General features: G+C 41.9%; 1 protein-coding gene across 2 annotated transcripts in view; it reads right to left on the reverse strand.

Moving 5' to 3' along the window:
- Positions 1 to 13,066, reverse strand: part of GAREM1 (GRB2 associated regulator of MAPK1 subtype 1) — a 102,150-nt gene that overhangs the window by 13,198 nt on the left and 75,886 nt on the right. Inside the window, exons 3-4 of one of the 2 annotated variants that reach the window (XM_053986881.1) lie at positions 11,421 to 11,551; positions 912 to 2,087 (exon numbers count right to left, since the gene is read on the reverse strand). In XM_053986881.1, coding sequence (XP_053842856.1) covers positions 912 to 2,087; positions 11,421 to 11,551 — 1,307 coding nt within the window. The remainder of the gene's footprint in view (positions 1 to 911; positions 2,088 to 11,420; positions 11,552 to 13,066) is intronic. The other variant, XM_053986891.1, reaches the window with a different exon arrangement.

The following is a 13,066-nucleotide window of genomic DNA, read 5'->3' on the forward strand; positions in this document are numbered from 1 at the left end:
TAAAGACTCCTAGACACACTTTCCTGTGGGAATCTTCTTTCTTCCTTTCTTTTCTTTCTTTTTTTTTTTTTAAATAAGGTTTAGGACTACATCAAGAGATGACATAATGGGTGGATTCTCCAGCCAGTCCATATAAGCTCCCGTTGATAAAATACATTTACATTTTTCCCTCCTAAGTCTCCATGACATTTCAGGTTTGGAGAAGTGATTTCTCCCATGAGTTTTCATTAAAAACTTTAGGCCAGGAAACATGCTCTGTTTACAACTCAGTCCTCTAGAAGGTTCACTTATCAATTCTGCAGACCTCCTATTTAAACATATTTTCTTTCAATATGCAGTACAGAGTGGTTAGTTCAGGTCTAGTTTGATAAAGGACAATGATGCAATATTTTTCAAAATCTGCTAAAGGGTCATAATAGAGAAATCAGTCTCTCATTAACAAACTCTTCAAATCTGTAAAATCTGTAAAAAGCTGTTCTCATTATCAGAGACTGTTAATTGACACACTAAGGCAATCTGAGGCATTTCCAAGTGGGTCATGCCCCATACACTTTGGCCACAGAAGATATGAGAAAACATGGAGGTCACATGGAGAGATGATATTGAAAGCAAGAGAATAAAGTGACTCAGCAATTCTTGTTTGTGTGAGCAAGAAACCCAAAATAAGTATCACCTGAAAGTATCAGGATTAAGCTATTAGATCAATAATATTAAATATACTCCTGTGATTTTTAAGACATGACTTACACATGGTAGGAAACTAGCTGAAGTGGCACATCTTGCAAAGTTTGACTGTTCCCTTGCCCTGTATGTGCCCTGCCCTTCTCCACCACATTCCCTAAAAAGATCTGCATGCAAACTCTTTACCACCAAAAAAAAGAAACAAACAAACACAAATAACCCCGACTTACTGCTTCTGATTTGGGAGGCACTGGAGGTGGAGGTAGGGAAACATCTGAAGACTTTGCGTTTGTTCCGATAGTTGCAGGCACAGGAAGAGACGCGGTACCACACTTTGATCGGAAAGATCCTCTGTAGTTGTCACACTTGTTCTTCTCGAGGGAGCACGAGAGAGGCTGATCACCGCCCTTTCCAGATCCTTGGTCCAACCAGAGCTCTTCGTAAGGAAGTTCCGATTTCGTAGGCAGAAACATCGATTCTTCGCTAACTTCAGGGAAAAGGTAATCACTGCTACTGTCCCCGGACTCCTGGTACTGAAGAGCATCGTGAGAGAACAGGGCCCACTCGTTACACAAGTCCCTGCAGCCGTGGAGGTTCACCTCGCTGTTCCCATGCAAGTTGTTCCCATAGACGCACACGGAGAGCCGGTGGAAGGACTGCGTGAGCTCGTCCCGCGCGTAGCTGAGGGAGTTTGGCACGTGGCTGTGCCCCGCGCACCGGCTCTTCTTCGGGCTCTTGCAGTCGTCATTCCAGTCCGTCTTTACATCTCGCACGGCACGGGAATACTCATCTATGTCAAACTGTTCCTGGCATATATTAAACCAGTGCTGGATGAGGGGTTCGTGCCACAGCTCCCCCTTCACTACGCTATCAGGTAGAATGAATTTCGGAAGCGTCAAGTGCAAGGGAAAATGCATGGGAATGATTTTGTTACCACGAAGCACGCAACAAACTACCACAGTCTTGGTCTGAATGTTGACAAACTTGTACCTGTGCCCCTCACGGATAAAATGCAGGTCATAAGGGTTTCTTGGTGTAGGACTTGGCACAGTCACGTTAACAGGCAGCCTGGTTTTTTCTACTATATTGCGAATTGTGTGCTCACCTTCTTGCATCTGCACCTCCAGTGGGCTGCGGGTGCTGAACTTGCCCTTACACTGGAAAGGGAGACTGATGCTCTCGTTGGTCCTGTGGTTCATGCAGATGAGGCAGGGCATCTTGCCTCTCCCTAGCTTACTAATTGAATTAAGCTTCCCAATTTTTTTGAAGATGGTGTTGAGCCGTGACTTCTCCTTAGAAGATTTTGCATAAAGGATTTCTGCTTGCCCCATTAAAGTGAGCTCATCCCCAGTACTAAGGGTAATGTTGTAAACTTCAGTGTCTTCATTGCATTCACCTGAAGCTACCTGCAAAATAATAATAAAAAATTTTATTTTCCCCCAATGAAGACAATATTTCATATCACATCATATCTCTTGAGACTGAACTTACAAGACTGTGTATTGGAAAAAATGAAAGTAGCTGTATTTGAACAGCTGACTGGTCAAGTGTGAGGTGTTTAAGCTGAAGCTCAGCTAAATAACCTTTTTAATTTGTTCAGTACATTCTTGCATCTTACTTAAGAGGAAAGAGCCACCTGAAACTGCCAAAGAAGGCATGAGAACAAACATAACCATTTTTTAAAGACAGGGCAAATCCACATATCCCAGTTATATCCTCATATAGCAGTTCAAATAGTTGCTTGTGTCATAGAGCTATGACAGACCATGTCTGGATTCTCTTGGGTCTCTTTTCCCACATTTGTTTTTGCTGTTTGTTCGAACTCATTGCCAGGCTCTTGAGGGAAACAAACTTCTTTCACTATCTTCAGCTCCCTGAGGAGCAGAAAAGGTGATTTCATCATTACAGATGAAGCATATCCCTTTGATATAATTTTTTCCAGGCTAGGGGGAATGACAGATGACATCTATTCCACGAAGGAGAAATCAAGACTATCGGTCTATCCCATATGCCTCACTTCCCCCCTGCTTTGCTCTCCTAGTCATAGACTTCCTTCCTCATTTTTTGATCATAATTGCAATTTAAGAGATTAAACAACATATGCACAGCCATGTGTGAGCTTTTCTAGTATGGAAATTGTACCAGGAAAAATCCCCCAACAAAACAGATGTCCAAGGCTCATTTGCTCCCGAAGTTATTTCCTTATGGCTGAAATAACTCTTTATAGACAAGATTGCTCTGCCTCATATTTGAGTGGTTTAACATGAAAAGCCCTTTTCAGGGACCTAACAGAACCCACCCAATTCTTTGGTAGCAGCAGATTCCTACCCATAAATGAAGGTGCACCAGATAAACACTATTGGTCTGTTATAGACCATTTTATTTGAGAAATTGAACATACTAAAGAAATTGCCAATGAAAACATATGCTAAAATTGTATATCCCTTCCTCACCTCCAAAACTCCTAAAGACTTCATGGACTCGAGTGAAGTCCAAACTCCAGGCTTCAAACCCTGGTATCATCACACAATAGCCACCGCATGAAATCAAAGCTGTAATTCCAGTAAGTCAATAACCAACAAGCACAGTGATTAATTCTTCCTCTTGTAAGACATGACCTGCGATCCCCCTGTATTTGCAGAACTGTGATTATCTTCTGCAAGCCAGAATTGCAGTTGCACAGGAGTAATTGCACAGGCAGCTCAGGCGAGGTGTGCCGCCTTAGCACTTCAGGCTCGGGGCTTCCGGAGAGGAAGTCATTCAAACCCTGAATTATCTAAACAAACACTAATTGGTCTAATCCAGGAAACCGCTAGGGTTTATGGTACGTAACACTCATTCACAGCTTGCACCACTGGCCTGGCAGCATTTGAAACACCACAATGTGAAATGAAAGCACTGGGGGCTCTTTTGCTGATAATGCCCATGTCATGTCCATTGCTGGTTTCTCCTCAAACTGCCACAGAGCGCTGCACTGGAGCTGCAGCCACACAGCCCTGCCTTCGAGGGGCTGATAAGGGCTGAGGACACACAGGGCTCTGTGCCTGTACCATGCAATCTCCCCCTTTTCTTTCTGAGAGGGTGTTTTCTCTAAGAATATTGGTTCCTAGAATCAACAAGTCCCTGCAAATAGCTGCTTTGACAATGCCAGCTACACTGTTGGACTCTTCACTCGATGCTGCATGATCACAGCTTTTCCTCACTACTTGTGGGACACTGTCCGGAGCAAGGGAGGTGTCACATCCTACAGCTGTGGGAGCTCCTCCTGGACCAACTTACAGTTCCCTGGTGATTCACAAACAAACAAGCCACTGTAGGAGGAAATGGTGGGTCAGATGTGAAACCACAGAGGTAACTAAATGGCTGAGCTTTACAATGAAGGTCTTGTGGAGCAGCTACTTATTGATGTCATCCACTTCAACCAGCCAAATATCAAATGGGCTTTTAGAGTCAACCGACATGTTTAAAGACAAAATTATTTTCAATTAAAAACATCGGAAAACATTGTTTTCATTGTTAAAAAAATATAGTCACAGAATCATTGCAGGTGAAATAAGGCTGAATTTAACCCTGAATCAGTGTACAGATGGGGGAATCAGATACTGGAGAGCAGCATGGTAGAAAGGGAGTCCTGGCTGATGGCAAGTTGAACATCAGTCAGCAGAGCTCTGGCAGCCAGGAAAGACAACTGTGTCCTGGGGTGCATCAGGCACAGCATTGTCAGCATCAGGCAAGGGAGGGGATTGTCCTGCTCTGCTCTGGAGCAGCCTCACCTCGAGTGCTGGGGGCAGTTTTGGGTGCCACAATATAAAAAAGACATTAAGCTCTTAGAGAGCATCCAAAGGAGGGCCTTGAGGATGGTGAAGGGCTTTGAGGAGAAGCTGTATGAGAAACAGCTGAGGTCACTTCATCTGTTCAGCCTGGACAAGAGGAGACTGAGGGGAGACCTCACTGCAGTTACAACTTCCTTATGAGGCAAAGAGCAGGGGCAGACACTGATCTCTTCTCTGTGTGATCTGTGACAGGACCCAAGGGCCTGAAGTTGTGTCAGGGGAGGTTTAGCTTGGATATCAGGAAAAGATTTTTCACCCAGAGGGTGGTTGGACACTGGAACAGACTCCCCAGGGAAGTGGTCACAGCAGCAAGCCTGACAAAAATTCAAGAAGCATTTGGACAATGCTCTCAGGCACATGGTGTGATTCTTGGGGTGTCCTGTGCAAGGCAAGGAGTTGGACTTTATGTTCCTCACGGATCCCTTATAACTCTGTATATTCTATGATATTTTATGCTAAGAAAGATGAGGCCATAGTTCTAGTTTAGCACTTTGATAAAAATACTGTTCTGCATTCTTTCTTCTAAACAAAAAATATAAGGTACCAGTTGCTGCTCAAAATTATAATAAAAATCAAAAACATGAAATTAAAAGTCTAAGACCTCAGAAATTTATCTACTAAATTCTACTTATAGTGATGTTAAGATTGCTGATATATCCCACTGGGCTGCTTATACTTTAAAATAGGTAGGTAAATGGTAGGTAAATATGTTTTCCAGCATATTGGCAATAAAGATACTCCATACATATCCTATATCGCTCTCTCAATACATGTAACAGTGCACATATACTGCTCAGTTTTTGTTCTGAAGATTACATTAGGCTAAATGATCCTTACTTTGTCCTTGTAGCAATGACATATGAAAATCAGACTTGCTCTGTCTTGTTCAAACATTTCACTTTATCAGCGGCCACAAAACTTTACAGAAAAATCAACAAAAAGCCATGGACTTTAGCTTGGCTTTACACTGCCTTTGGTGAGTTCCACAGGGCCTCCAGAAGCCCAGGAATTAGTCATGCAGAGCATTTCCTAAGAACAGATGGGACAGGAGGAAACGGCCTCAAATTGCACCAGGGGAGGTTTAGATTGGATATCCGGAATTTTTTTTTTTTTTTTTTTTACCAAAAGGGTTGTCATTCGCTGGAACAGGATTCCCAGGAAAGTGGTTGTGTCACCATTCCTGGAAGCATTTATAAGACGTGAGGACGTGGCACTTGGGGACATAGTTTACTGGTGGACTTGGCAGTGCTGGGCTAATGGATGGACTTGATGATCTCAAAGGTTTCTTCCAACCTAAATGATTCTATGGTTCTATGCCAAATAGGACACTTATAGACAACACAAAAGTGCATATCAAAAATTATTCCTAGAAGGAAGAAGGGGTAGCCCCACACCAGACCCATCTCCCTCTACCCTCTAAGCTTTCAGCACCAACCCAGCAGGATGTGCATCTTCACAGCCCTGCTGAGAGCATTCTCTGGGCCCCCTCTGCTTCCTGCTATGCAGTTGCTGGTGGGGTGTAGCAGAGCCCTAAACTATTTCAGACACTTGGACCTGCTAGTGGCAGGTCCCAGCTGGTGAACGTGACACAGCATATCCCTGGTATATGATGGACACAAGACAGCAGTGCACAGTGGCAGAGTTAATGTGGTCCAGATCACATGCATTTTTGTGGTAAACTCCTAAAGTCTCATAATAATTCTGGAAAAGAGGTAACACTCAGAAGGCAGAAAACATCCAAGAGGCTTTCACTCAGCTGCATCACACATCCAAGGAAGGCTTTATACATTTTAACAATAATGTTTCATGCACTGTAAAAACTCCTGCAGTTTTACTTTGCACTTGCCCCTCTTCTGCTCTTCTCAGCCAGTTTTCATAGGTAACAGGTGCGACTAACCAGTGATCCCAGCTTTGGGAAAGAGGCAGTGCTTGCCACACTACACTCCCAATGCCATGTAGGAATCAGTAGTAGATATTCAAGCTGTACAATGATCCAGAACTTCCTCCCTGTTGTACTTGCCTTCTCCCTTCTGACTGCCAGCTGTTACTGCAACTATCTGTTCACTGTTGATGCTAGGATACTGACCAGAAAGTTTACAGGCATACAGACACACACTGCAAAACACCAGTGGTGTAAGTCACTGTAATATTTTATATTTTAAGACTCATGCAATTTCAGTAACATTGAAAAGCCATTGAAAAGTCCTGCAGAAGACAGGCATCAGAAAAGCAATGAATGATTATTTAGGAAACTGTTTTCTGGAAAAGCTTGGGTATAATCTTCCTTTTGCTTAAGGAAAGGCTAACTAGCAATAATAGATTTTGGTAACACCTGAGTCAATATGCTGTCTTGGACTCCAATTGTTCTAATTTGTTATAATTAGAAGCAGAAGTCTTTAATTGGACACATAACAACACCTTTATAAAAATGATTTGTGGCTTTATATAGGTCGGTATAGCTGCTAGATTTTATTCGATTAATGCGAGTATTGCTTTCACTTTAAAAATACAATTAGGATTTTTTTTCTTTTTGTTAGAGCTTTTTGTAACTGTAAAGTCTCTGATTCATACCTACAGCCTATGGTTTTTACTTAAGAGCCAAGGGACTAATTTCCTTAGGTCCAATTTACTAGGACCAATTGTAGCACTACATATATATTTAATAGATCATATATATTAGATATGTTTTTTTTACAGGTCACAGAAATGGGAAAAGATTTTTAAATTTAAAACAGTGTCTTCAGAAGAGCTGTTAGCAGAAAAAAAAATGAGCAAACATTTTCAAGGAAGTTGGCTAAATTCAGTGAGACAGTATCCCATTTTTCTTTTATAAATGTCTGTTTCCCAAGATAGAATCAGCAAGTAAAATCTTCATGCTAGCATACATGTATTTCCCTCTGGGATGAGAGGGACTCTGCCTAATTGCTACATTAACAGCTGGCTTCAGTGCTCTTTAAAGAATGTCTCAAATAAATCAGCATTCTAAAACTGACCCAAAATGTGGCAGGTAACACTGCAGAGCTGTATCATGAAGTGTCTTTATGTGGGACGTCAGGAGCCACCCAGGCAGTGGCACTTGCCATCCAGGCTCCCTCTGCCCACAGGCACCTCAACATCGGCACACAGCAGCAGCAGCTCTGCTTCCTCTGCTTCTCTTACTCAAGCCACCCACCTTTTTCCAGGAGGGAGAGAGGCAGCCACAGGACTGCAATACCAATGCAAGACACCAAGGTGTCGAGCCTGTGTGCACTGGGAGCAAAGGGGAAAAAGCAGAAAAAACTCAAACTGCTTGGAACTGACTCCTGCTGCTTCGTAAGGCTGGCATCTAGCCACAAGGCCACTAAAGCACTAATTCTTGAGGTGAAGTATTATGAATTGCCTGAAAGTCTGGAGCCAAAATCTACACACCACCTCATTTCAAAAAAGTCACTACTACAGCACTTAAGAATGTCACCGTAAGTTACAGCCTACTATATATGTGCTTTATGGCAACTCAGGGTGAGTTTATCAGAGGCACTAGAATTACAACCAGGAAATCAATTTTGCTCCACTGTACTGCATTACCATCTGCCAAAAAAAAAAAAAAAAAAAAAAAAAAAAAAAAAAAAAAAAAAAAAAGCGTGAAGTTTTCACTACAGATTTCTTTCTGCCAAAATGCACATTGTACGGGCCAACACGGTTAAATCACTGTGAAAAGAGGATTACATTAAAAAAGATGAACAAATCAGGTATCAAAAGTTCACACCAGTCCTACAATATCTTTGATAGGTAAGAAAAGAATCATTAAAAGGCTAATTGACTAACCCATTTCTCCATTCTACAAAGTGTCTGCAAACAGCTTCACAGACTCTCCAGGGAGACCAAAGATGTCTTCAGAACAGAAATGTTACTCTGGAAGATCTGAAGGGTCCCGCAACACTGAGCGTGCTGGTTTTTAGAGTGAAGGAACTCCTAGTTTGTCCAATGTTCAATCTATCAGTAATTACTGCTGCTTTTTTAAAGGAACTTTTTGTGAATTGCCCTCAGTATTATTTGGGTGTGGGGGGGTGGGGGTGTGTTTGTTCCTTGTCTTGTTTTTAAGACCTGGTGCAAATAGCTTCCTGGGTGTTTGTACACACTGCCATTTGTATGAGACCAGAGCAGTTGAAAGAAGAAATCTACTACTGTTGTTTCAGCAAAAGATATGGTCCTGGGGTAGCTCAATATTCTTAGTATTTTGTTCCCAGCAATAGAAAATAAAATAATTCTCGTATTTGTAGCATAATGCTGTAACATAAACAAAATCTTCTTCAATTATGTACTGAATATTAATACAAAAAAGGTTCTCACCTATCTGGTCATTGAAGAAAGGACAGAATGCCTCTATTTTTTGATCAGGAAGAGATTAAACTATTGACTAGTGAAATTCACTTATCCTCAGAACACTCTAAATTACTGTGCCTGTATATGCTGCTGGCCACCACTTGAAACAACCAAGTGGGTATTCAGTGCAGTACGTATGGATAAAAAAGTTACAAAGTACTTTCAGCCATTACAAAAGTTTTATTTAACCTAAAAGTTTTGTTTGCTAGTCTCTGAAAAGATACTACCTTTCCCTCCTACTGGCACTTGCTTGCATGTATTACAGCTGTTCTTCAAACACCCATCAGGTCCTCAACCACCTGCCTCAGGACACTGCCCAGAAAGCCTATCCAGCTGCAAAACCACAGGGAAGGAAGGGAGAACAATCTCCCCTGCCTCACCAGGATAAGGTGGCTGAGTTTTCCCTTTAAAACTATTACAAGAAGCAAAAGTAAATAAGCCCCTTGGAAATGATCTCGCAGCCCATCGCAGCGAGAAGGCAGTTTGGAGAATGGCAGCTGTGAAATCTTGCTAGAGCTGCCAAGGATTTATACTCAGGAGCAAGGCTCACACCACGTGGAATCATAACCGTGGGGTACTGGCACATGCAGGCACACCTCAACAGCACAGACAAAAGCATGCAGTGACTGTCTGGTCACCTTGGAGCTCTACAGGCTCCTTCTTCAAAAATTATCCACTGAAGACTTGAGTGTTTGGAACAAGAAAGAATTCCCAGACTTCAGAGCTCCTTCTCATCTTAAGTGCTTCATCAGATATTTTGGGCACTTTTTTTTTCTTTTTATATCGGATTAGCTACCTTCTGATACTCTCTTCTGAATTTAAACAGGCACACTACATTGGACAGGAATCAACTGTACTTAGTATTCCTCCCTTTGCTCTAATCAGCTTGACAAAATCTCTCCCATATTAAAATTTTAGCGTACATAATTCTCTTGCATGTAAAGGGTTATTAAACACTTTAATAAATCCTGCTAAGTTCATTTATTTTTTGGAAGATGATAACCTTGGAATAGACTTCTATGAAACTGGAAAAACTGCCAAGAGGAATACTGCCAAGATAACTGTGTAACTAGGTTAAACCTGGATTATTACTACTGTTATTTACATTAAGGAGTATCACTATAAAACCTTTTAAAAATGGATTTGATATCTAACAGAAAGCTATGCTTATTTCTCAGTTTGCTACATATGAAAAAGAGTTTTAAAACCACTCAAAGTAAACTCAAGATACAGCATTTTACGTTTAAACAAACCTGTAGACAAATACTTTCTTGCACATTCTACTGTGCCATTCTCTTGGTCATTGATCAAAAGAGAAATAACAGCACAACTCTGGATAAGGCTAGCAGACACAAGGATTTTTTCTGAGCAGAGATAAAATTTTCTTGTTCCCTTGCCTAAAGATACAGAAGTGTTCCAACTTTCTCACGTCGCCTTCATTCATGAAAGCCTCTGTTTTACAGGATCAGGTTAATGCAGAACACAAATGAAAACAACCTACTGTCTTGCAAGGTGTGAGTCTTAGTCACTGAGTAAATTAACTGATGAGCTCTTCCACTAACACCTATAAAAATTGTGAACTAGCTGGTGTCTCCCAGCTGTAGCAGTGCAAGAAAAAGGAAAAAGCCATTAAAAGGTTGTTGTACAAAGCCCAGCCTGATACACATGGGACCAGGAAATTCCAGGCTGGTTTTGCACCAGCAGTATCAGCCGGTTTCCCCACAGGATACACGATGTGGATCTCCACCACTGCACACCAGCTCTGGCATGCTCTTATACCAGTCTGAGATGATGCTGCTCTCAAGCCAACCAGATAAGCCTGAAGACCGCTCTGCTCGCACGGCAGAGCTGACCTACCTTTTGCAGTATCACACATGCAGGTAGGACAAAGAAGAACAAGTTGTGTCTTCATTGTTTCATGCCACTACACTGCAGTGTGCTCGGTGATAGCAAACCCTCTCGTGGGATCAGTGACCCTTTCATGAGCCCAAGAGCTTGTGTGTTTGCACAAGCAAACACACACACATGCACACAGAGAACAACTGTGCCTTTTTATTTTGGTGTGGGGTTTTTTTATTATTATTATTTTATTCACAGTGGTATTTAGCTGCAGTAATTTTGAGACAAGCAACCCCATCATTTCACCCTGTGTGCTCTCTGAGAAAGAGGCTTTCTGGAGAGGGATTTGAGCAGCTGCTGCTTAGCAGAGAATGAAATTCAGACTGCTGGAGGGGGAGGAGAAAGGGGGCAACAAACAACATTTGTTTAAAATCTGGCAGGGGCATCCTAATTAGATGAATTATTGAATGGATCATCAGGATTGCTCCCCAAAGTGCCATAGGGCAGGAGAGCCCTTAGAGGACATGTTGATTTAAGACTGCAAAAATGATCCCAAAGAGCACCATCACCGAATGTGGAACACTAAAGGCTCGTTTGTCTCAAAAAATCACACTTCCCACTCAGCGCCGCTGCTCACTTGCCATGTATATAAAGGTTGCAACAGTTAATCATTGAGACAGGGACAAATATTTATTCAGGGACTACCTTAACGTTGAATGTTATTTCCTCCATGACGTAAACTCGTTCAGGAAATGCTTTAGCCACCTCCTCCACACTGTTAAAATACTGCACTGGCTCCTTAATATCTCGGTCTTGTTCCAGCAGCTTAAACTGCCCTGAAAACAGATGATAAACAGAAGAATTGTAAGATATTTATACTGGACAACTGTCACTGTGGCAACTGCTGGCTCAACTTCACCATTTTGCTCGGTCAATTTTTCCAGTTATTAGCAACTAAACAAGAAGACGAAAGATTGTCGAGTCTCCTGAACCTGCCATGAAAGACACCCACTTTCACTGGCTTGGAATGAAAAGAACATGTGGCAGCCAAAGTGAAATTAAAAAAGATGGGTTTATCACATGCTCTCTAGAAATAGTAAATAATTATGGAGGCATTTGCATTCATGTACTTAATTCAGTGTCATAGTATCTTTACAGATAGCACTTTTGGGCCTTTAATATTAAAAGTTTTACAGAAAGAAACCACACTTACAAAACACCAAAACAATAAACATAAGGAGTTTGGGTTTGTTTTTAGCATCATCAAACAGCAGGTTAAACCTAAACCCTTTTATCCCTGGGCTTCCTTAAGAATGCAACAGCATCTAACTTTCCTTAATGATAAACTAAACCCTTTGAGAACTTTAGCTAACATAAGATATTAAACCACACACTTAAAACTCTTTTGAAGGTGTCTGCCTTCAGAAGAGCATGAGAAAGAAGTGTTTCTTGCTAACTTTACCCCCCCCCCAGCATGGAAACTTCAGCTATTTTCTCTCTTGTAAAAGACAAGAACTAACATGGAGGGAGCCACCCCAGGCAGACCTGCCAGGGACAGCCAGGCACATCCATCACCCGTGTGCACTATGAACACAAAGGTTTAAAACTTTATTTTATAAATACAGATATAAGAAAAGCTTAAGACAATTTACTGTTTGTATGACTTAAGCTTAAGATCAGTGGAGTGATCTTTCCAAATTTAGAAATGGTAACTACTAATAAGTTAAAGGCTGTGAAGTCTCAGCAAGACTTGATGTAAAAAACAACTTTAGAAAATGAGAAAAAAGGTTGAATAAAATCTGTGGCTGGTGCACCTCCTGTAAATCACATTTTAAAATTTGCAATGCATGCACTAGATTATTGTTCCCAAATAGTACTGAACTTCATTAAAATACATACAGTACATGAGGATGTCAGCCACCTACAGAAATATTTTCTCACTCCTTCAGCATTCTTGTGCTCAGCACCCTGCTGCCCCTTTACATCCCATCAGGCTTGAGACTTCTGTGACACGTTTGGAGAATCCACCCACACTGAACTATTTCAGGCCACACAACAGCAGAAGACAATGCAAACTCAGTGAGCCCGGACGCCCATGAGAGAGAGCTGTCCTGCCCCTGCCAGGTGTGTGCACACACGTGCACCCACCCACCCACCCCTCAGGAGAGGTGCCAAAGCAAGAGGCTCAGTGCTGCTGCCTATCCCCCAGCACCTGCTGCCAGGGGCACACCCTTTTAATCAGTATGTTGAGAGCTCTGTGGTTGCAACCCTGAATATCAACTTGCAAGGCAGAGGACTTCCTTTATACCCTTCCACATGTTTTGTCTTTCTAAAGTGATCGTGGTAACTTT

Source organism: Vidua macroura, chromosome 1 (genome assembly GCF_024509145.1).
Source record: "Vidua macroura isolate BioBank_ID:100142 chromosome 1, ASM2450914v1, whole genome shotgun sequence".
NCBI classification, from domain to species: Eukaryota; Metazoa; Chordata; class Aves; order Passeriformes; family Viduidae; genus Vidua; species Vidua macroura.